The 21,966-nt window shown below is 41.2% G+C and overlaps 1 protein-coding gene and 1 long non-coding RNA gene across 15 annotated transcripts in view; one reads left to right on the top strand and one right to left on the bottom strand.

Annotated features, from left to right (window-relative positions):
- TSPAN4 (tetraspanin 4) overlaps positions 1–21,966 on the bottom strand; it is a 435,304-nt gene that overhangs the window by 18,837 nt on the left and 394,501 nt on the right. For all 14 annotated transcript variants that reach the window (XM_051804242.1, XM_051804246.1, XM_051804247.1 and 11 more), the window contains one exon: positions 2,649–2,750. In XM_051804242.1, coding sequence (XP_051660202.1) covers positions 2,649–2,750 — 102 coding nt within the window. The remainder of the gene's footprint in view (positions 1–2,648; positions 2,751–21,966) is intronic.
- Positions 8,232–19,978, top strand: LOC127478494 (uncharacterized). Its single transcript, XR_007907240.1, has 3 exons — positions 8,232–9,587; positions 13,427–13,530; positions 17,012–19,978. It is a non-coding gene; the product is annotated as an uncharacterized LOC127478494 (long non-coding RNA).

Here is a 21,966-nt window from a genome sequence, read left to right as displayed (position 1 = left end):
GTCATGTTTTTCACATGACATGCTTTTTTCCCGAGGCTGCTGTTTTCCATTCATGTACAGACACAGCCCATAGCTCAACCAATGCCTGATATCTACTGGTCCCATGAGGAAAGTCAGTTCTGAGACACTGTCCTAATATGCACATGTGGTTAGCTCTACTGTGGGGTTTTTTGAGAGCCTTATGAGACAAAATGCAAACAGCAAGCCTGGGCTGGGACTTTGCTTTCAGAAAATCCCCTGTATTGCCCTAATCCTCCTATCAGTGATTACACCCTACTGATTAGGGAGGTAAGAGATAATGATTATTACACAAAAAAATTCCCCTTGGCATTTAGATAGCACTATTCAACTGCAAAGTGTTTTACATAATTAACCATGCTGGAATTGTCTTTGCTGCACCACTGCAATAGTCTATTCCTAAATAGTTTTGAAACATACATGTGAAAACCAATTATGTAGAGCAGTAAAAATGGATCTGTGGGAGCTCTTTGCTTTCCTCCTCAGTGCCCAGCAAGGGGAGCACGGCGACTCACACTGTGGTACTGTCAGTGGTGCATGGTAATTTCCTAGTGGCCCTGAGAGCGTGATGCCCCATGGCTGTACACACCTTGTGAGATAGCACTTTGTTATCTTATGAGCTCCTAGGAGTAAGATAACATCAAACCCAAGCTTGTCACTGAACATGACCATTTCTTTTAAGCAAAAAACCCTGTCTTGCTCTTTAAGAAATCTACTGTCCTGCTGTACAATGGCATCCTACCACCCGATATGTTTATCTTGAGTTTTTAGCTCTTGGATCAATTACAGAGCCCTTTTCTTTCAAAACCCTTTTTCCTTCCTGATCTCTTTTAATGGGCTGCAATCACATCACTACTTTATATTTTTCTGGTTATATAAAATGGTTAAAATTTCTCACCATACTTTCCAAAATTCTCATTATTTTTTTACCTCTTTTCTGAATCCAATCCAACTTGTGAACATCTTGAAAAAATGTGACTAGGTGAACTAGACATAGCATATACTGCTGAACCTATTTTACAGAAAGGGGAGCAGAAGTATGGTGTTTATATCCCATGAGTCCTCCAAACAATGCTTCTTCCCCCGCCTTTGCTATATACTTTTAACAATTCTTGGGGTGTCACTGAAACCTGATTAATATTTACTGCAAACATTTTAACATTAGTAATTTTTACTACATTTTTACTAAGCATAGTTAAGTTACTGTAGAAGAGTAAGACTTCTAATACTCTTTGATATAAGCAACGGTATTTAAAATTTTATCTATATTTCACATGGCTTACTCTTGGGCTAACACCACAAAATGCATTTCTCTTGTTGGTAATTGATGCCTTCTCATATCTGATGTATTGGAAAGAGGAAATAGTATTGAAGGAGGAAAATATTAACAATATTGCAAGGTGCTGAGGCCTTTTAAAGGTAACTGAAAGAACCTATTATGTGCAATTGTTAGAATGCAAAACTGGTACTGGCTTGTTTGCTGGACCTGAGGTGCTTGTCTTTCACACACAGTACTGTTGCAGGCAACCTACTGCACTCCACACAGACAGCCCCTGCAGACCCAAAGATGCACATAGAGTTTGGCCAACCAGTTCTTTTGTTCTGTTTGTAACCCCAAATTTTTCATTTCTCAGACCATTTCTTAGCAGCCTGTTGCTCCTGTTATCTTGTATCATACAGAAGAGTATTCCTGGGAGAGGTTACCGTCTTTGATCGATTCAAGGTATCAGAGGCAAGATTAAAACCCTCCTGTCTGTACCACACTAGCACCTCTTGGGGAGAAATTGAGAAAGCTACGAAAGATTTTTTGAGTGAAACCAGGGCAGTGCAAGTGCTTCTGCCTAAAGCAGAAAAAAACTTGGAGCACTTTTCCTCGTTCAAGAAGCAGAGAAAATGAAATCAGAAAGATCAACCCCAGGAGAACTGACTGAACTGAATATGCAACGAGAAGTACAGAGCTAATAAACCCAAACTGTCAGTGATGGTGTTTCCTCAGCAAGCCAGACAAGGACAAAAGGAGGAAGCCAGCTACAGTGTTCACCAGTCCTTATGAAACAAACACTGGCAGAGGGCTGTCAGAGAATCAGGACAATCAGAACAGCAGTAGCAAAAAGCATTCCCAGCCCATCTGTGATGGAGGATGATTGAATTCTGCTGGGGAAAATGTACTGACTGTAGGAGGAGGTTGTAAACACGGTGGTCTGTTTCCATCTTCACTACACTAGTGGAAACAACAACAGCAGTGAAAGGAGACAGGACAGAAATGAAAAGGGGCTGAGGTTGTTCTTTGCTATTATGCCATTGCTCTTAATCACAGCATAAGCCACCCCTCTGACTTTAAAGAGAAGGTACTGCTTGTTTCCTGTCTGACCAACTCCTTCACTCTCCACACAGCATAGAACTATATGATATTTAGGCATCAACATAAACTTTTAAAAGAAAGAAGCTATTCATAGTCAAAGGAGAAATAAAAATTACTGTTTGTTACAAAAAGCAGAGAGTTTAGTTGCTAATATGCTGACTGGGTGGGAGAAAGAGATTTGGAGGTTTAATTAGGTTCACACCCAGAACATGCTGTTAAAGAACTCAGAGGGTAAAGAAGAAGAGAAAAAAAGAGAACTCAGACTTACATCTGTTTGAATGATGCTCCATGCATTAGTGAGGCCAATATTTCCATCTGTCCCATACAAATGAAGTCCTTTCTTCAGATCCCGCTGAGCATACTTGTCAATCTAAAACCAACAACAAAAGACACAAACCTTAGAATTTGCTGAGTACCACATTTCAGAATTAAAGTGCAGGGGGCTGTTGGACAACGGTCCTGTACTGAATAAGAAGGGAACCAACACTTCCTAACACCTTTCTCCAGTAGACCCAGTATTTATTAGAGGTACCTGCACTTTGTAAAGAACATGAGGAGTTCCTATTCTGAGTTTATGTTCATGTTTTCCATCACAGAGACCTTCCAAACATTTTTCCCTTCTCACTTAACCACCAAAGTACTATAGGGAGACTGGACACAGTTTAATCACTCGTTTTTGTGAATGAGGCCTATATATGAAAATGTTAACCTACACAGAGCATTTCCTTTTAGCTTAATACCTTTAATTGTGACCAAGTACCCCTCAGCATCTTCCTTATGCTTCCTGGGAGAACAACACTGGCATTAACATTGTTCTGATGCTCTGACTTGCGTTTATTCCATCAGCCAGAGTACCCCACTTCTTACAGCAGGATGAACCTCATGATACTGAAGCAGCAGGTAATGAGCTATCTAAAATTCAGGACAGAGAGGATTTCAGAATTTAGTTACTAAACGGAACTGCTCTTTAATAAACACATTTTTCTTGATTTAATCAAAGTACAAAGTTCTGCTTTTGAGGGTTTTGCAATTGAAGATGGTGCTTTCTTGTTGAGAGTCCCTGCTGGTAAAGCAGGCTATTGTTGGATTCACTGGTCACCAACAGGTAGTATCCAAAATGATTGCAAGTGCTTCTCTCCTAGTCTAACCATACATACACATTTCTACAGAATCAAGCAAACATCAACAAGGAAGTAAATAATTAATGGATATTCATAGTTTAACCTGATTTTTCTGTTGTAAATGAAAAACACTGACTAGTGCTGCTCAAATATGCCCGTACATTACCCCTCCCCTAGGTGCCTGTCAATGTTAGTGGTCTGTTAGACATCCAAGGTACAGCAAGAAGGGTGAGCAGACCTGTCCCATTTCTTCTCCATCAATCTGCTATAAATCTGACTGCAAAATACAGTGCCATCCTGAGATCATCCTGCTGCAACAGCGAAAAGAAAACTATAATTAAAGTCACAACTTGTTTCATGGGGACAGTCTGTTTTAATACATACTCTCTCCCATATTGTAGAACAGACTGATGTGGTGTATTCTCTAGTCATTGCCCCTCTGACACTTGTCATTCCACCTGGGGGAAGGATAGTGGGGGGTGTCTAAAATGAAGTAACCAATGCTAATTTTGAGTTAACACAGCGAACAAAGGTATTCTTCTGCCATACACTTGGACTTCCCTTCTGCTTTGTGCAGTCAGAATTGTCTTCAAAAGCACCTGGAAAAAAGGTGGATGCAAAGCATCTTGCACAGTGTAAAAGAGGAATTTTCAACCCACGACATCATAATTATTATGGGGTAAATTAAAATCACTCAAAAGTACGACTCCACAAAAAATTATGACCTCAAAAGTTCATCATGTCCATCTCTGCTGTATGTGCAAAAGATTGTGCTTGATCTCTCCATTTCTTTTGTTTCCTTCCCAAAAGTTTACCACCATCATGCTGAGCCACTAATAAAATAGCTTTGAGGCAGTACAAGAAAGATGTACAACTTAATCTCAGCGTCTTAACTATCACACAAGGACTTTCTCATTGGTGACTCCCTTAAACAGTAGGTGCTGTGATCCCACTGTAATTATCATGTAAGCTGCTTTTGGCTTTACACAGAGATTATACATAGTCACTGGTACATTAATTAGAAGAGAAAACCAAAGCTGAGAGCTGTCATTAAATTTGAAATTAGTTGAGAAAATTACAGGCAACAAATGATAAACTTACATGTGTTGGGAATTCCTAGCATTCATTTAAGAATTAGATTGAACTGGGTTTCAGCTCTTCACTTACCCTCAGCTCCATGTGTCTCAACTGGATCTGCTGTGGTCTCCAGCAGAGACATCACTCAGGACTGAAGGGCATGGTTGTGATTCTAGTGTCAGAGAGGCTTTGAAATTTAGTTAATGTCCTATAGAGGTAGTGAAGTGAATTAATTGCTGAAAAACTAATTCTTATTCAGAAACAAACAGAGGTGAAGAGGAACAGTATAGCTGAGGGCAGGTGGGGACAGAAACCCAGCTAGGAGATCTGTTGTCTTGAAAGAGAAAGGTCTATTTTGAATATTAATTAATCACACCTGAGAATATCCACCCTGTACAATGAGAGAGCTATGCACCAGCCTTAGGTTCATATCAGCACTGATCTGGAACATGGAGGAGAACAGTGATGCTTATCTGAAGGGCAAATGCATGTTACCAAAAGAATGCAAAATGCCAAATTTGCATTTCCTCACTCAAGTTTTGCTTTGCAAACAGTGCAGTGGCTCAGCATGATGATCCCTTTTACAAGGGCTCACATGCCACCCCTGTTAATGCAATCTTCATGTCCTATTTGAGAGAGATAATAATAATAACAACTTACTTATTCCACATGTGCTTTAACGTGGTCTCTAGAGGTGTCCCCACCAAGCATTCCTGATCTTCCTTTCACCTGGAGAAGCCTCACTAGCAAGCATTTTGCTGAGGCAACATAAAAGCAAGTTCTCTCTTACTCATAAAATTAACCACTTTTCCCTGCACAAAGAGTGCAAGACCTTCACACTGGGAACACAACTGGCAACAGATTTCCATATTTTACAAACTGAGTAAGCAGCAGAGCACTACTTGAGAAAACCAGTTCTCCTGCTGCTATTTCAAAAAGCCTCAATGTCAAGTCCTGCACATTGTACGATCCATCAGTATTTGCTGTTTTAAAAAGAAAGTACCTGCTTGAATCTTGTTTGGAAGAGGACGTAAGCTTTTTAGAATCCACACCCCTGTGTATCTCATTTCCTTATCTCTCTCACCTCTACGTGGGTTGCAGCTTTGAAAGAGGCAAAAGCATGTTTTGAAACAGTATCTCCAGATTGTTTTATCTTTTTATTTCATGTCCACTGTCATGGGAAGGTATCTGGAAATATCACAGAGTTTTACACATATACACATAGAACTTTAGATTTATTTGACTGATTGTAAAGGTAGGATTTTTCATAGTTCTCCTTTACTAAAGTTTCTAATTTACTTTCTGATCAGGTGTGCTGTGCATGTACCAGAGTGTGCTATTCTCTGAAGAGCAGCTGATTTAAAATTTCTTTTTCACAGAGCTACTCCTTAAAGCATTCCCACTCTTTTTTTTTGCTTACACTAGGGTCAGAAAGTTCTTCATCATCCCCTAGGAATAACCCTGTACAGAACAACTGAGGGTGTGGGTGGCCCTTTGGCTCCAGGAAAAAGGGGAAGCAGGCATTGGCCCTTGTGTCTGCAGCTGAGGTACTGGCATGAAGCCCCCACTGTCTCCCCTGTTTCCAGCCAGGGGAAACAAGAGCCTTTTTTATTAATGTGTTAATAAAGAGCCTTTTTTATTAATGTGTTACCTTGCATGAATTAATCAGTCCTGATGCACACGTAGCCTTGGACTTCCTAAGAGCTCAGACGATACCAAACAAGAGCCCTTCTCTCACGCACACTGTGAGGAGTCCAGTCTCTACGTGCAGTCCTATTAAAAGCACATTGACCTCTGCTTGAATAACCTCTCTATAAGGTTGTAAGATGGATATTTTTCCCCTAATTGAAGCACTGCTTGAAGCTCTAGACATATGATTCCAACTAGCTTTGACTAGAGAGGGGTAAGTAAAACAATGTCTATTTATGGAGCACAGTGGGCAAGTGCTCCTCCAGGTCATCCTGATTCTTTCCAATCTCAATTTTATTTCTTTCTCAAAACATTTTTAGAACAGCAAAAACTTTTCAATATGCCTTTATTCTAATTATATGTTTGGTTTAAATGAAAACTCACAAAACACCCCTAGCTGCCTCTTCTGCCTTTAATTTGACTTTTTCAGGAAATGATCTTTCTGAAAATGAAATGCTGTACCACAGTGATTCATCACATCTCCTGACAAATAATCCCACCCAACATTCACCAATCTGCCAGCTTCTCTTGTTTGCCTCTGTACTACCAGTCCTCAGCCAGGCAAAATGTCTATCTCAAAACAGGGACTATAGGTATTATATTTAATATTCTGCAATTTCAATCTGCTGTATTCTTCCAAAAACAAGCCAGGCCCTTCACAAAGCACAACTCTAGTGAAGGAGTGCAATGAAGTGTAATAAAAATTCTCAGCAGGCAAACTGTTACTTTAAGTGAGGTACCTATTTTTAGACATGTGGAATACTAGAGATTTCCTTAGACAAACAAGCTTCTGAAAGGTTTGGCAGCAAGAACCTTCTATCAATCTGTTAGTGAAGAAGAGAAAAATTCTCTTCCTCCTTGGGATTCATTGGTCAACAGATCAGATGTGAAAGCTTCAAGCTGACACCCCCACCCATGCAAATTCTTATGACTTCTGGGTTCAGACATATCAGAGCCTTGTTCATGCTTATCAGCCCCACCAGATTTTAGACAAATGTGTCCCAGTGTGAATCCACTACAACCCAGGCCTTCAAGAGAACCACTTCTTAGAGCATATTACTAGCACTTTATCCAAGGTAAAATCCTGTTCCCACTGCAAAGAGCACCAGTACTTTCTCATTGACTTCCCTTAGGCCCTAATAGTGCTCTCAAATCTCTCACTGTCCTGTTACAAAGACTTTCTAAAAACCATATAGTGCTCTAAGGTGGACAAGTCACGTGCAGAGAGTTTCAGGCAATGAAGGACACCCAGTATTTGACTAGAGAAGAGAAAGCTACAAGAGATGTGGCAGAACTGGAGAGAACGTGCCACAGAGGTCAGGAAAAGTGGCTGGGAGCAGCTGATGCAGTGATGGAGGATGGGCAGTGATCTATCTGAGCCTCATCTAAACTACAGCTGTGACAAAACATCCCTTAAAAAATTTTATATAAAGCCCATATATAAATCCAGGCCAAATTAAAAAGTGTTTCCTTCTTAATCTGTATTCCCTTGAGACAGCTACTTAAAGTGTAGCAATTTACATGTAAGGCTTGTTTTACTGTCAGCTTTGTCCCCTCATTGCTTCAGAAATCTGAAGCCTCCAAGCAGAACTGTGGCTGGCTGGCTGACAAGCCCAGCTGGAGAAGCCAGCATACTTCAAGAGGATCAAGAGCTGTCAGACTCCACCTTGCCCCCTTGAATAAGACAACTCAGGAATAATTGAGACTGAGATAAATACTGCGTAAACAGCAGCAACAACAAAACCCTGCTTGGCACAGACATGCTGAAAGCACCACATAAACATTCTGCGCTGAAAAACCCAGGCTCATCATTATTTCCATCTCTGTAATACAGGTGAAGGGAGGACTGCAGGAGCTTATCAGTTCCTGGGAGTAGTTTCGCAGACCTCTCCTCTCACTCTCTGTCTAAATGGAAGGCTTTGGAGTTTATGTACTTACTGTTAAGGCATGAAACAGAAGACAAATACTGTTCCCTGCGAAGCCCAGTCCTGTTATTTCACAGCTGATAAGGAGGAGGAAGTGCTTTGGAGCCAAATGCCTTGGGCAAACAAGGAAATTGTGTCTGTGCAGAACACGGGTATTATCAATATTTACAGCTAATATGATGCAAGACTTTGATCAAACTGAAGCTCTACCAATACTGAAGAGACAAAGTCCTTCCACTGCCCCAGCACACTGAGAGGGAAGGTGGCTTTGCTGTAATCTTCTCTGGAATGAAGGTCAAAAGAAGACTTTGGGGAGATCCTTATTAACTTCTTTTCAACTTTTTGAAAGCGTGAGGTATCACTTAGATTCTGGCATAGCCTTTAGGAAAAGGCCAGAGGATGCCAGCACAACCCCAGCTTTCTAACCTCCAGGCAACTGGAGACTTTTAATTTCAAGCCTCAGTGCTTTCCTACCATATCCTGAACAAAAATTCTACCCAAAAAGTCTCCTAACCGGACAAAGCCTCTCAGCAGTGTTTCAATACAGGTAAGCAAATATTCTTGACCTTTCTGGTGATTGCTTCCCCTGCCTCTCTGCCTCTCCACCAGAACAGGAGAGGCTCTAAGGAAATGAAAAATATCCAATAGTTTCCCACTGGGCAAAACTTTTAATTTAATGCCTTGATAATCATTCTCTACAAATAGCAGTGAGTGGGAAATCGAATGTAAACAGAAAGTGCCTAATCTATAAGGTCATTTGTGAGAGCCCTTGCCTGCTAAGAGATGAGATTGATTGTACCAACAGGTAAGACTTGTTTTAAATGAGATGTCCTCAGGCCTGTCTATAAGAAGCTGAGAGCCCTCCTCACCACTGAAATCTTCCTTATATCACCTGCCTATAAACAGAAATCTTGTAAGATTTTAGTAAGTAAAAGATATTGCATGATTTTTGCTGATGTTTGGCAGTTAAGCAACAACATACCAATTTCTTGCCAGTGTCATCAGTGTTACACGACATCTCCAGGATGTTTTGCTCGGCTCTGTGGGATTCTCTCTTCCTCACTTTATCCCCAAATGTGAAACAACTTCACAACTTAACTTTTTTTTTTAGTTGCTTCCTTAAACACAGAAAACCTCTTGCTTAGTGAATTCTCTTTTCCTAGTTTGACTGCAAAAGCCAGTGTCAGAAGTCAAACACTTCACAGATCTTCCACACTTCCATAATTACACTGAAATACTTATTGCTCTAGCAGTGCTTGATACCAGGAGAGGTGCATTGGTACTGGCTATGTAACTTCAGAAGAAGAGTGAAGAATACAGAAGATCAGAGGAAAAGGGCTGGCAGTAGGAAGAAGAATGAATGTTTCTGAGAGGTACTGACTTGGGTCAGCTGAGGTAAGACCTTTCAGCTGTGCTGTAGGATTCCTACATAGTCTTGAAAAGTCACTGTTTCTCTGGTATTTCAGCTCTCTATTTGTAAAACAGGAATAATCTGACTCTAGTCATGCCATGAAGTTAATATCATAATTTGGAGTAGGTATCTGAATACCAAACCTAACCTGGGAGAGGAAACCCTGTACAGAATCTGAGACAAGGACTGGAGTTTCTGACCTGAGAGAGTCAGTAACCTTCTTGGCACTGAGAGGATAAAACTGAGGTTCATCAGGAAGCAAAAGGAAGGACAAATACATCTTGCATTGGCCTGGAGCAGGCAACTGGTGAAATTATAAGAGAAACAACCTCCCACCATGTACTTTGACAAGAACCAAGAAGTTGCAATACCTTTTATAACAAAAAGTTAATAAGAAAGTCAAAGAACTTGGGTTTTTCACAAACCAATGTTTCCTGGGTCCATGGTTTGTGCATACAATTAATTGCAGTTTCAGTCACTGTCTTCTGCCCACAGGCACCTGCTCATGCTCAAATGCAGACATCAGCAAACAGCTGAGGCTGCAGGAAAGGAGCCACAGAAACATCCCTGTACTATTCATACTATTAAAATGCCAATGAATCCCACAGCAGCTTTAGTGCTTCTTTGTTTTAAGCAAGAGATCACAAATATGGCAAGTCACTAGGCTCTGCAACTCAAATTTTTTCCATGCAAGAGCAAATTCAAATGTTTTCAGCAAACTGTACCTGATTTTGTCCAAATGATTCCTTAAAAGACCAAGGGAGAGACAGGCATTTTATCATTGTTCCATATAAAGTGACTGTTTAGCATTCTGTTACTGCTGATGTAAGGGGAAAGTACATTATTCTGGAGCCAGAGAGGCCACTGCCATATAATCTGTTCTTATACACAGCAACAGCTGAATAACTTGTGCATCAAGCCCCCAGGTTTGTTTAAATAAAGTACATCATAACTAGCTCAGAGATACAGCTCAAAATGTTAAGCTGCAGCTATGCTGTTTCTCTAAGCAGAGCAAACTGCTTATTTAAGCTCTCTGTCTTGGCACCTGAGCATGGGCACTTCCCAACAAGACAGTCCTAGACCACCCTAAAAAGCCCCAAATCTTGTTCATTTTTAGTGAACCTAGGAATAAAAATTTTAAATATGAATTCTTGGCTGGCTGCTTCTTGTTTTAAAGGAATTTGAATGCTGAGGCAAACTTGGGGAAAGGGCTGGGTAAAACTACACAGGTAAATAAAATCAATTGCATACTCAAAAGTCTGACACTGCAAAGTAATTATCACATTATTAAGTCAATTCTTCTTGAGCATTATGCATTTTGAGTAACAAAAGCCTCACCAGTAGCATGCTGGAGGAATTTCAGGTGAGTGAACAATGAAGTGCATGTTTTTTGTGACATACCTAATTATACAGCATTCAGGATAAATTTAATGCTGCTTCCACAGAAGGAACTTTTTGTTTACATATAAATAGGCTCTTCTTCAGATTATTAAGATGGTTGGGAAAAAATGATACTAACACCTCAACAGTAGGGACACCAGCAAAGCTGGTGCCATCGTGATCTAACAGTGCCATTTCTTTTCCAAAATGAAAGTCCCTTTGTAGCAGATTTTCTTCATATACTTGCTCCAAAGATGACTGACACAAAAGAGCTTCTTTTCCTTTTCTCCAGTTACATATCCCACCAACTCTTGCTCTCAGCAATGCTCTTGTCTTCACACATCAGCCTTGTGTCCCACAGATCTCACAATCTTTCCTCAAAGCCCTTGTCCCTTTCCTGTGCCACCCTTCCTACTCACATGCCTTTTCCCAGACATGGTCCTGTAAGAGTCATTCCTTTCCTGCATGTCCCAGTAAATGGTAATTCTGCCTCAATCTCTAGAGGCTACAGGACCACACCTGTGCCAGGGTGTAAAGAATCTGCTGAGTTATGCTCATGTATTGAAATCCCATGTACATTGGATTCAGACCAGCAAGGGAAATGCTCCCTCTTTCAAAACCTACGCTTACATTGAAGATATTCCCAGGATATCTGTATTCAGCCTCCCTGCCTTTTTTTTGTTTTTTAAATTTTAAAATAGATAATCACTTTCATTTGTCCTCAACAGCCATCAGTATAACCACAGATAAGTAAATCGGGAAGGATGCTAATTAACATGATACAGGCTGTTGAGCCTTTGTTTGTCAAGAGACATGAAAGGTGGGTTGCATTTGTGTTTCCAGTGCTAACAACCTGTTATCTCCAACTACACAGACCCAAGAAAAGAGTGCCAAAACCTCCCCAGCCACCTAGGGATGCACATGTCAATAGAGCTTGAGATCCAATTAGCTGCCAACAAAGGCTTCAGGACTGCAGAGGCAAATCAAAGCAGGGGGACAATCCACTTCCCTTGTAGGAACTAATGACCACTGTGTGATTACATATTAGGCGAAACAGTGACACTGGACACAGACCCCTTCAGTTGCTGTGAACTGGGAAAAGGGAAAGCCAGCAGTTTACTCACAGAGATGGACTTGGCCATATGCCCACTAAGCCATTTGCTGCAGCCATCCCATGGGATCAAACCTTCCTTCAATTATTTACAATACTCATTCATTTGGCTTAAAGGTGAATGAGAGAGTGTTCAAGTAAGAGAGAGCACTATTAAAATATCAGAGAAGGAGGGATAACCAAGGCAAACTATGCCCTATGCTCCCACTGTGGTAAGAGAAGATGAATAAGACCCACACACCATGTTAAGTGTGGGCTATCTGCAAATCCATTTATCCATGTAGCTTAAGTTAATTTCCTCAGTAATTTATGACTTTGTTAGGAAAATATAGGCTAAAATTTGTCCACTGCTGTAAGGTAAATACATCTGTGCAAAAGTCAAAACAATTACACCCTCTCTCTGTCAGGCCTTTGGTGTCACCTGAGCCTTGCTGGGGCCATGAGAAAGCTCCCAAGCAGCCGAGGTTAATCACAGGCATCAGCATTGCCCCCTCTTGGTGTCAGAGCTGCTCTGCTGAACACAGGGATTAGCTCCACCAGCAACCAGTGACAACCTGGTAAGCTGTAAAGCCAGACAGGGAGAGGACTGGCTAAATCATGTCCTCAGGGATACAAATTTTCCTCATTCCTTAGAACAAGGGAACAAATTTTGTGCTGATAAGCCACCTTTCTCTGGGCTGGAAATAAAAGACCCATTAAAAACCAAACCAAACCCCCTGAAGGGTTAAAATTTGTTACTCTGCCTGAAGAAACTTGTCTAAAAAGAGTGATTCTGTGGAAACATTGAAAGAGCTGTGTCCTCCTAGATCCAGGGAATGTTAATCCTTAGGGGAAAGTGAGGTTTGCACACAGCCTGCTTTATTATTCTTAAGATAAGCTTTCTCTGAAATTAACTCATTTTAAATAAATAATGCTGTGAGAACTACCATCATCCTTGGAGGGAACAGAGCAGCAGGTCTGAAAGTGGGAGAAATGCAGAATGCACTCGAGAGAGAGAGAGAGAGAGGGCAGCACAAATCCTAGATCCAGAGACGAGACAGAGGGCTTTGGAGGAACACCCAGCTACTCTGCAGAAACAGCAAGAGCTGCCTGGCCAAACACCAGAGAAGGTGATGATCTCCTTACCTATCTTTTCTTCCTTGAAAATACATTATTTTCTTCCAATCACATAGACAGGTGTACTCACAAGAATCAAAGGATATGCTAAATGCCAGCTCCCCAGCTAGTAGAAATCTGCCTGACTCCACTAAAATCAATGGAGTTGCTCACATTTCTAGAAACTTGGCATTGTCACGTGGTGTCTCCAGTGGCTCAAACCCATGTTTCTATTAGGTGGTACACGCAAGCTTGTAAACTGTTCCCTCTCCGAAACAACATCCCTGACACCATGGGAGTTCTGACCTTCAGCAACTGGAATTACTGGTTTTAACCCTCAGGTAAGCTTTTCAGCGAAGGTATTACAAAATTGGTAAACAAAATGTCTTGGAAAGCTAGTAAATAGCAACAGCAACAGAAGTGAATAACTGCTATTAAATGCCTCCCTTGTTTTAATGAAACAAACAATTGCAGCTCTTCAATGCACTTCACTGAAAACAGATTTTATCATGAATGGAATGATTTGGGACTCAGTCACTGCAAATGAATAAACTACATGGAGATTGCTTTCCGTAATAACAGAAAACAAGCAAATAAACAAACTGCCAGTCACAATTATATGGCACGAAGTGCAAGTTTCCAACATACTCTCTACTTCTAATATTGTCAGAACAAAGCCACATTTCTCACTGGAAGTCACATGGGTTGAATAGAGAAGGAAATGTGGTTGTTACCCCATATGTTAAACAGAGATAAGTGACAGGACCTTCACTGAGTGAGATGCTGGAGGACTGCAATACTTCCATACAGAACAGAATTATATATGCTGTTTTTTCCCCAAAAAAGTGGCATTTATCAAAGGAACAGCAGACACACTGTGAAAGGGCAGCAAAGGTGAATGAAAGAAGAAACAGAAAATCTCGAAGACAGGTTCACCTCAAACTGCTGCTACCATACCCCAAGGTGTGGCACATGCACATACTGGCTGCCTAATCCAGCTGCAAACTGGGGAGAGGTTTGGCTCCCCTCCACCCCACTGGGGTAAGCAGGGGAGGACAGCACCAGAATTGCTGCTGTGTGGCAGACCCAGTGTTTCAAACCACCCAGGGCACATGCCAACTTCATTTCTATTGCATTGTCATGTCAACATGACACACAGACTGTGTATCCAGATATCAGTGGCCAGCCAACAGTTAGTGGAGTCAGAAGAAACTGAGTCAACTCAGTTCCTCAACTACCTACTGGTCCTTAATTGAAAGGAAGGGACACTCAGGACTCTCAACTGTAAAAGTCAACAAAAGCCAGTATATACTTTTCATTTGAGCAGCCAAGGGACACATTTGAGATCATGATTTGAGCCACTCTCACCCAACCCTATAAAAACCAACATACTAGTAAGCATTTGAGGATCTCACCTTGACAGGTGGGGCTGCATTAAATTCATGAAGCTCAACAAGGACAAGTTGAAGCTTTCCTGCTCTTGGGTCAGGGCAATCCCAAGCACAAACACAGGCTGGGTGGAGAATGGATTGAGAGTGACCCTGAGGAGAACTTGGGGCTGTTGGTGGAAGAAGATGGACACGACCAGTAAGCCCAGAAAGCATCATATCCTGGCCTGCATCAAGAGAGTGTGGCCAGCAGGTGAGGGAGGTGATTCTTCCCCTCTACTCTGCTCTGGTGAGACCTCACCTGGAGTGCTGCATCCAGCTCTGAGGCCCCCAGCACATGAAAAACATTGACATGTTGGAGCAAGTCCAGAGAAGGGCCACGAAGATGATCAGGGAGATGGAGCATGAGAGCAAGCTGAAAGAGTTGGGGTTGTTCAGCTTGGAGAAGTCTCCAGGGAGACCTTTTAGCATCTTCCAGTACCTAAAGGGGCATACAAGAAAGCTGGAGAGGGACTTTTACAAAGGCCTGTAGTGACAGACAAGGGAAATGGCTTCAAACTGAAAGAGGGCAGGTTTAGATTACATATTAGGATGAAAGTCTTTACTGTGAGAGTGGTGAGGCGCTGGCACAGGTTGCCCAGAGAAGCTGTGGCTGCATCATCCCTGGAAGAGTTCAAGGCCAGGTTGGAAGGGGCTTTGAACGATCTCTTCTAGTGGAAGGTGTCCCTGCCCGTGGCAGGGGGTTTGGAACTAGATGATCTTTAGGGTCCCTTATAACCTAAACCAACCTATGATTATTTGATCACACACCACATGTAGCTGGACTAGAGGTAAGAAGTGACTCCCCAGTGAAGGGATGTCCATGTCATGACAGAGATGAGTCCTATTCCAAATCCAAATGAGCTAGCATGTAGGAAAAAGGAAGGAAATCTGCAAAACTGGTCTGTCTCAGCCTGCCTCCCTTACAAGAACTGAAGGTCACATCTTAAAGTATAGAGAGTTGTCTGCAATAATCAAGACTCAATCAAATAACTGCTGGCAATCACTTTTAATCAGTTTTAAGCACAAGCTGCATCTCAATCAGGACCTTTAAAAGGCTTAAATCCATTGGGTAATTTTACTTTGTCTTAATTGACTGCCAGTCACCCAGAGGTCACTGACACATTTGTAAAGGTCAGTTTGGACAATCTCCACACACCTCTAGTTTGCCTCTGAGATCAAACTACGTTAATATTAGCTTGGCTCAAGTGTGTAGCTGGTGTCCAGAACTGCCTTTAGAAATGTGAAAATCTTATTATAGATAATTAATATAATACAATATATATAATTTTATAATTATATAATTTATATTATAAAGCTTATTGTCAATCAACTACAGCTCAACCCACCCCTCAGAGTTAATACAGGCCTAGGGGGGGCTGTATCCCTTCACCAACTTACTGTGCTAATCCACTTTCTTTCTCTTCCACAAAACATTAAATTTTAAAAGCTTCTGTCAGGAACAAAAACATTATTCTTTTTTTTTTAATTTTGGTTGTAGATTACACCTACTCTGCTGTCATATAATTGACTTCACCCAAAACACAAGCCTTCTAGAAGAGGTGCTGTGTTTCCAAATATGTAGTGTTTGAGCCAAGGACCTGAAACAAGTTTCTGCCATATGCAAGCGCCCCTTCTAGAAATGGCATTGAGGTCCTGGAAGTAATCCAGGCAGACTGAGCAGCTGTCAATGATGACCTAGTTTGTTCAGAAACAGTCTCTGTCAGAAGGGTGAGTTATCCCTCAGAGAGGAACAGAAACCAAAGTGAAAGGTTAAATCTACCACATGTGACAATGGTCTCAAGAACACCTCTGAGGATGTTTCTCAGCTGCCTCTGGTTTGTTTTGAATTTATTGTTCATGCTTCTACCTTTCAAAATGAGCCCCTCTTTCCTAATTAAAACATTGACTTTTTGCCAAAGAGCAGCATTGATCCCAAGTCTCTTTTTAAAGCTGGAAACTGTCTGCTCTCTCTTATTCCCCTTGGATTCTCTGGTGTTCAATAATACTGGCTGTGATAGCTATATGACATTTTTCTCCATGGGACATTCATTTGGGTCTCTCCACCTACCTAAATTTACTGGTTCTGACACATCTAAAGAGCTCAAATGTGACTGAAATTTGCTGTCAGTGTCAAGGCTTATGGGGACACAAGAGAAAAAAGTCACTGTAGTTACACTGAATGTATTTTAAAAAGTAAAATTTACAAATAAGAAACGTTATTAAAAATAGGGGATTCATCAGTGGGGGTTTTAGTGGGTTCTTGACCCAAAGATATTTTGTATTTTTGTAATGCTAAGGAAGGAAGTATAAAATGGGATTTTGTAGATAACACTCCTGTAACTTGCTGTGCATTAAATAATCTGCTGATGTCACCTGGTCTGCTTGGTTACAGAGCCTCACGGCTTAGGCAGCCAAATACCAGAAAAGACATCAAGAACAAAGATGTGAGGTCACACTACAAGACTGGAAACTATATTCTGGAAAGTAGAAAATCTGTGGAAGGACTGAGGAAATGGAGATGGACATGCTCTTGGGGGAACACTTCCAACTCACAGAGGAAACAGAGTCATGGGTTTATTCAACATAAACTGTATAAAGGTTGAGTTGTACCACTCTCTACACCGCAGAACTGATATTCATGTTTTCAAAAATCTACTGAAAATTCGAAAAGATTTTTAAGAAGACCTACAAGAAAAAGCCACGAGGAGAAGCGTGCTTTACATGACTAACATTCTTGGAAAAATTAAATGGAGTGACAAAGTTAAAAAGGAGCTTAATTGCAGTCTTCAGGTACCTACATGGAGAAGCAATTCTCAACAGTAGACAGCACTTTAATCTATCACAAAAAGGCATAATGAGAGTTAATGGTTAGAACTTTAATCTAGACAAATAAAAGATAGAAACAAGGCATGATTTAACCATGAAGAAAAAAATAAATCCTTGGAACAAATTATTGAGGAATGAGACACAGTCAATGATGTCAATGATGTCTTTAAATCAAGGCCCAAGAATTTTGCAAAATTATAACTCAGACGTAATTAGTTTGATGACAAGAATACTGATTGAAACACTATAAACCAGAGATGACTGTAACCATTTCATCTGGTCTTAAAATTTACAAATCTTTCCAGAAGGCTGCAGGGATAGGGACTTGGGTTATTCATGCCAGATTATGTCACCTATACCCTGCATTTTGAACTTTACTTCAAATCCATCCTAAGGAACAGTTGACATAAAACACATCAGCCTATCTAGCACATCCCATCCTGGGGACTCTGGCACTGCTCTTTTTAAACTGACCCTTGTGATTTGGGGGCACAGATGCTCCCTGTTAACAACCTGAGTTCTCTGAATGAGCTCCCTGTCTGCCAAATCCACATCTCCTTGCCCATATCAACACTCAAAAGTGCTGCTGACTGTGTGACCAAGCAGGGGTCCTCTGGGAACTGTGTCATCCCAGTTACAGAGGCCAGCTGCTCCACAGCCACCATCTGCACGCAGGCTCATCTGCCCTGAAGCGCATTCATGGCATTCATCTCAGAGGCTGCTTTTACGTGGCCTCCCCTGGTTACAGTGTGAGAGCCTGCACGCCATCACCAGCCAGAACTGAGGCTGCACGGGAGAGGCCAAGGCAAAGGAGTCACAGGTGAGCAGCTCTAAGATGTGTTGCCTTAACTCCCCTGGGACAGGCAAGCACATTTTAGTCCTTCTGACATAAAGTCAGGACTCCCAGAGGAACACCAAAAAGTGCCTTCGATTTAACTTTCAGCAATCAATGCCCCATGATTACTTTGTCAGTCCAAAGAGTTGAGTTCTTTGAATTTCCTAGGAACACACTGTCCCTTGCCTGTCCTTTGTCTCTTACCTGTCCTGCCAGACACTTCCCTGAGATATCACAGCACTGGCTCGTCAGGGTGCAGCATCACCAGGACCATCTCCAGTCCATACCCAAGTAATGCTCATAAAGTCAGGGCACCTGGCTTGAACCCCATGGATAAGGAACACATGGACAAGGCTCTGCTGAATACAGTGCGGTGGCAAAGGCCACCGAGAGCCACAGCCACAGCGCTGTTTGCCGCAGTCACTCGCCATTGGTGCTTCAGTTTTGCAGTATCTTTCTTCTAGATAAGGACCCCATGTGCAGCCCTGCTATTCAGAATCCCATTAACTTTTTATTTTAAAAACTTCCACCATCTGAACTGTAACCACTTCAGAAAACATTGCCCTGTGATTACCTGCGGTGACACTACCTGCCATTTGTGACCCAAAGCACAGTAAAAGCACATGTTCACTCAGATGTGACTGTGACATGCTTTCATACTAATATCAAACCTTAATACAGATAGACCTGGATCAATAGCAATAAATCTCCTATGGGAATCAAAGATGCTTGAAGCTGGGATCACAATTTTCCTTACATGATCCTACTGGCCTGAAAACAACAGCAGAGGCCTCCAGGTGTTGCTGTAAGTGAGGACAAAATGTATACACACCAAAGTGCAAAGTGCAGGTTTTTTGTGCCACGTGAATTTTTTTTTAGGTACTGGAAGACTGGAAACCAAACTAACCCAGCAGTATGAAAGAAATTGCAGGCTGGGATTAGCCTGAACATCAGTCACTTAATCCCAAGGAGCAGCCTTGTACTTTCACCAGTATTACCAGCTTTTGGGATACTTAGAGAAGTCACACCGTACTTGCATGGGAGTTTGTAAAATACTCCAGATACTGAATCCAGCAGCCATAGTTGAGAATTAAAAAAAAGGTTTATTATAAAATGTTGAAGCCTCATGGTTTATGCTAAAAGTTTTAAAATATTAAAAAGCAAAAGGCAATCCCCCTTCACTCTAGATTAGTAAGACGATAGAGTGGTATTTGTCATTCTGCCTCACTGCCAATGAAATCATCTTGCATGATTTCATCCGGTGAAGGCTGGCAGCTCCTCAGCTCTGCTAAAGCTCTGGCATAGCTCCACGGGATGATGATATGACCATTTAACAGATGTCGTTGCTATTTAGACTATTTATAATAGTTCAGAATCTAACAAAATAACAAGTACTGGATATACACTGCCTTCACCTGTGCATCGAAATGCACTTAAAATAATTACTAAAGACCATTTCCTTCTTATGATACACCTGTCGTTGTTTGGTGTTTTTTAATTTATTTTTTTTCCCAATCAGATTCTATTTAAATCTTATTTTTCTACAAAGCATGGCCACTTCTACAAGAGGTAGCAACCACATCCCCTCAGCTGTGTACCTCAGTGACCAGCAGAAGCTCTCGAGTGGTCATACAAGAACTGCTTGACTACACAACAATCTGACAACAGCTGGGGAAGTCTTTGCTATGCCAACTTTCACCTTCCTTGGGTTTGACTGCTGGAAAATGCAACAATCAAAAAACCGTTAGAATCTCTTTATCTATGATAGGATTTCCAAAACAGAAAAGAAAGTAACAGGATCAGATTTTTTTCCCTTTTACTAAACTTCTTTAACAAGCAAAGGCTTATTATTAAAAAGGCCCACAACAGCACCACAGAAAGTCTGGAGACAGGGACTGGATTCCAATTGTTCTGAAACTGCAAAGCCCCATCCCCGTGTGCTTTCACTGAGCACCAATGATTTCCTTGCTAACCTCACATTAGTGGTACAACTGGCCTTACAGCCAAATCCACACAGAAGTCTGCAAAAGAAACATTCAGTCAAGAGTCACAAGTGCAGTCACAAACTGGAGGCTGAGCTACGAAGAACAGGATCCATCTTGCCAAAGCGAATGTCCCATCATGTAGACAAACAATTTCTTGATAGACAAATGTGCCACAGACAATCTAATCTTGGAAAAAGAGTTGAAACCATGCAAATCAAAAGTAATGGATATTCAGGTTCTGCATAAAGCAGCTTTGCAGATGAAAAATGACACCCAGCATACATGGAGTAAATGAGAGGACTGAAACAAGTTTCAATTACTAAACCTGTTGTGCTCACCATTCTCTCCACAACATAAACAGGACAACAGAAATGCTTAGATTATTCAGCCAGGGCTGAATTTTCTCCCACCAAGATACTATATGCAGATGCACAGGAAGAAAAATAAAATAATTTAGCAAGTTAGGAAATAAAAGTGGAAAACTGTGAAAGCTGGGTATTCAATGGATAACTGTTTCACCACAAATATGTGAGGGAGCAAAACCCTCCACAGTTTCTGAAAACTACCACTGTAAATGTCAATAATGAAAAAGATGCAACAGAAGTTTTGATTGTTTCTTAGCTGCATTAGAGAGATTTTTAGTTTCAGTCTATAAGACTGTAGCTCCCACCACCAAATCAGAGACTGACTAGCTTTAGAAACATACTGACTACCACTGTGTTACCATGCTGCTCACAGAGAGTCACCAAATCTAAATAAAGCCTATAGACAAGATTATTCAAGCATTAGAAGTACTCTCCACCCACTCCTCCTTTTTTGGGGAGGGCTTAAAATACTTTTAACTACTCTTATCTCCTTGGATTGGAGGGAAAAGAAAGGATAGAATCAATAGGATAACTATGGTTCTTCTGGCTATTTTAGACAGATTTACAACCGTTTGCAAATTGCATTAAATATCCCAAATTTAGGACAGGAAACTTTTCATTTTCTTTCACAAATCTAATTAACTAAAGGAATATGCTCCAAGCAACAGCAATCCCCCATGTGCATTTTTGAGAAAAGTGATTCTCTTTCTCATGCAACTGCAAACCAGCACCAGGCATCCTCTCCTACACAGGCAAAGTGGGGGCCAAAAGGCCTTTAAGTCTTCAAAAGACACTTGGGAGTTATAAAAATATAACCCCATTTAGAAATACAATGGCTGTGACCTTCAGGGTAGCATTTTCGTCCACGGCAGACAAGCAGTCTGAGCAGTTTGGTAATGAGGACACAAGATTGGGAAGTGGGATTAGAAACCATCACTCAAACCAATGTTAAAAACAGACCAGAAGCAGACTGGCATTAACAACGGCTTGTTGCAGCAAAGATTAATTTTTTTCTGCAGGAGCATGTCACCCACCTCGCTACACACCAGTAAGAGAAAGCTCTGGCAGCAGGAGACAAATTGCTATTTGCTTTAAAAAAACCTTCATAATACCTACAGAACCACCTCTGTCTTGTCCCGATACATAATTTATAGATGGGGGAAAAATGCCACCCTTGAAATTACTTTGGCCCTGTAGTTTTTAACTGTCAGAGATTATTTCTTTGAGACCTAATTCATGATTTGCAGGCTTCATTAAGTTTTCGGAAGTAATTTTAAACTTAAATCACCATTGGCAAATCCATCATTTATTGATAGAAACATTAGGACTCTAATGT

This window comes from Manacus candei, unplaced genomic scaffold (genome assembly GCF_025592945.1).
Source record: "Manacus candei isolate 608988 ecotype Guabito, Panama unplaced genomic scaffold, ASM2559294v1 h1tg000060l, whole genome shotgun sequence".
In the NCBI taxonomy this organism is placed as follows: Eukaryota; Metazoa; Chordata; class Aves; order Passeriformes; family Pipridae; genus Manacus; species Manacus candei.
This window is presented reverse-complemented; position numbering and strand designations above follow the sequence as displayed.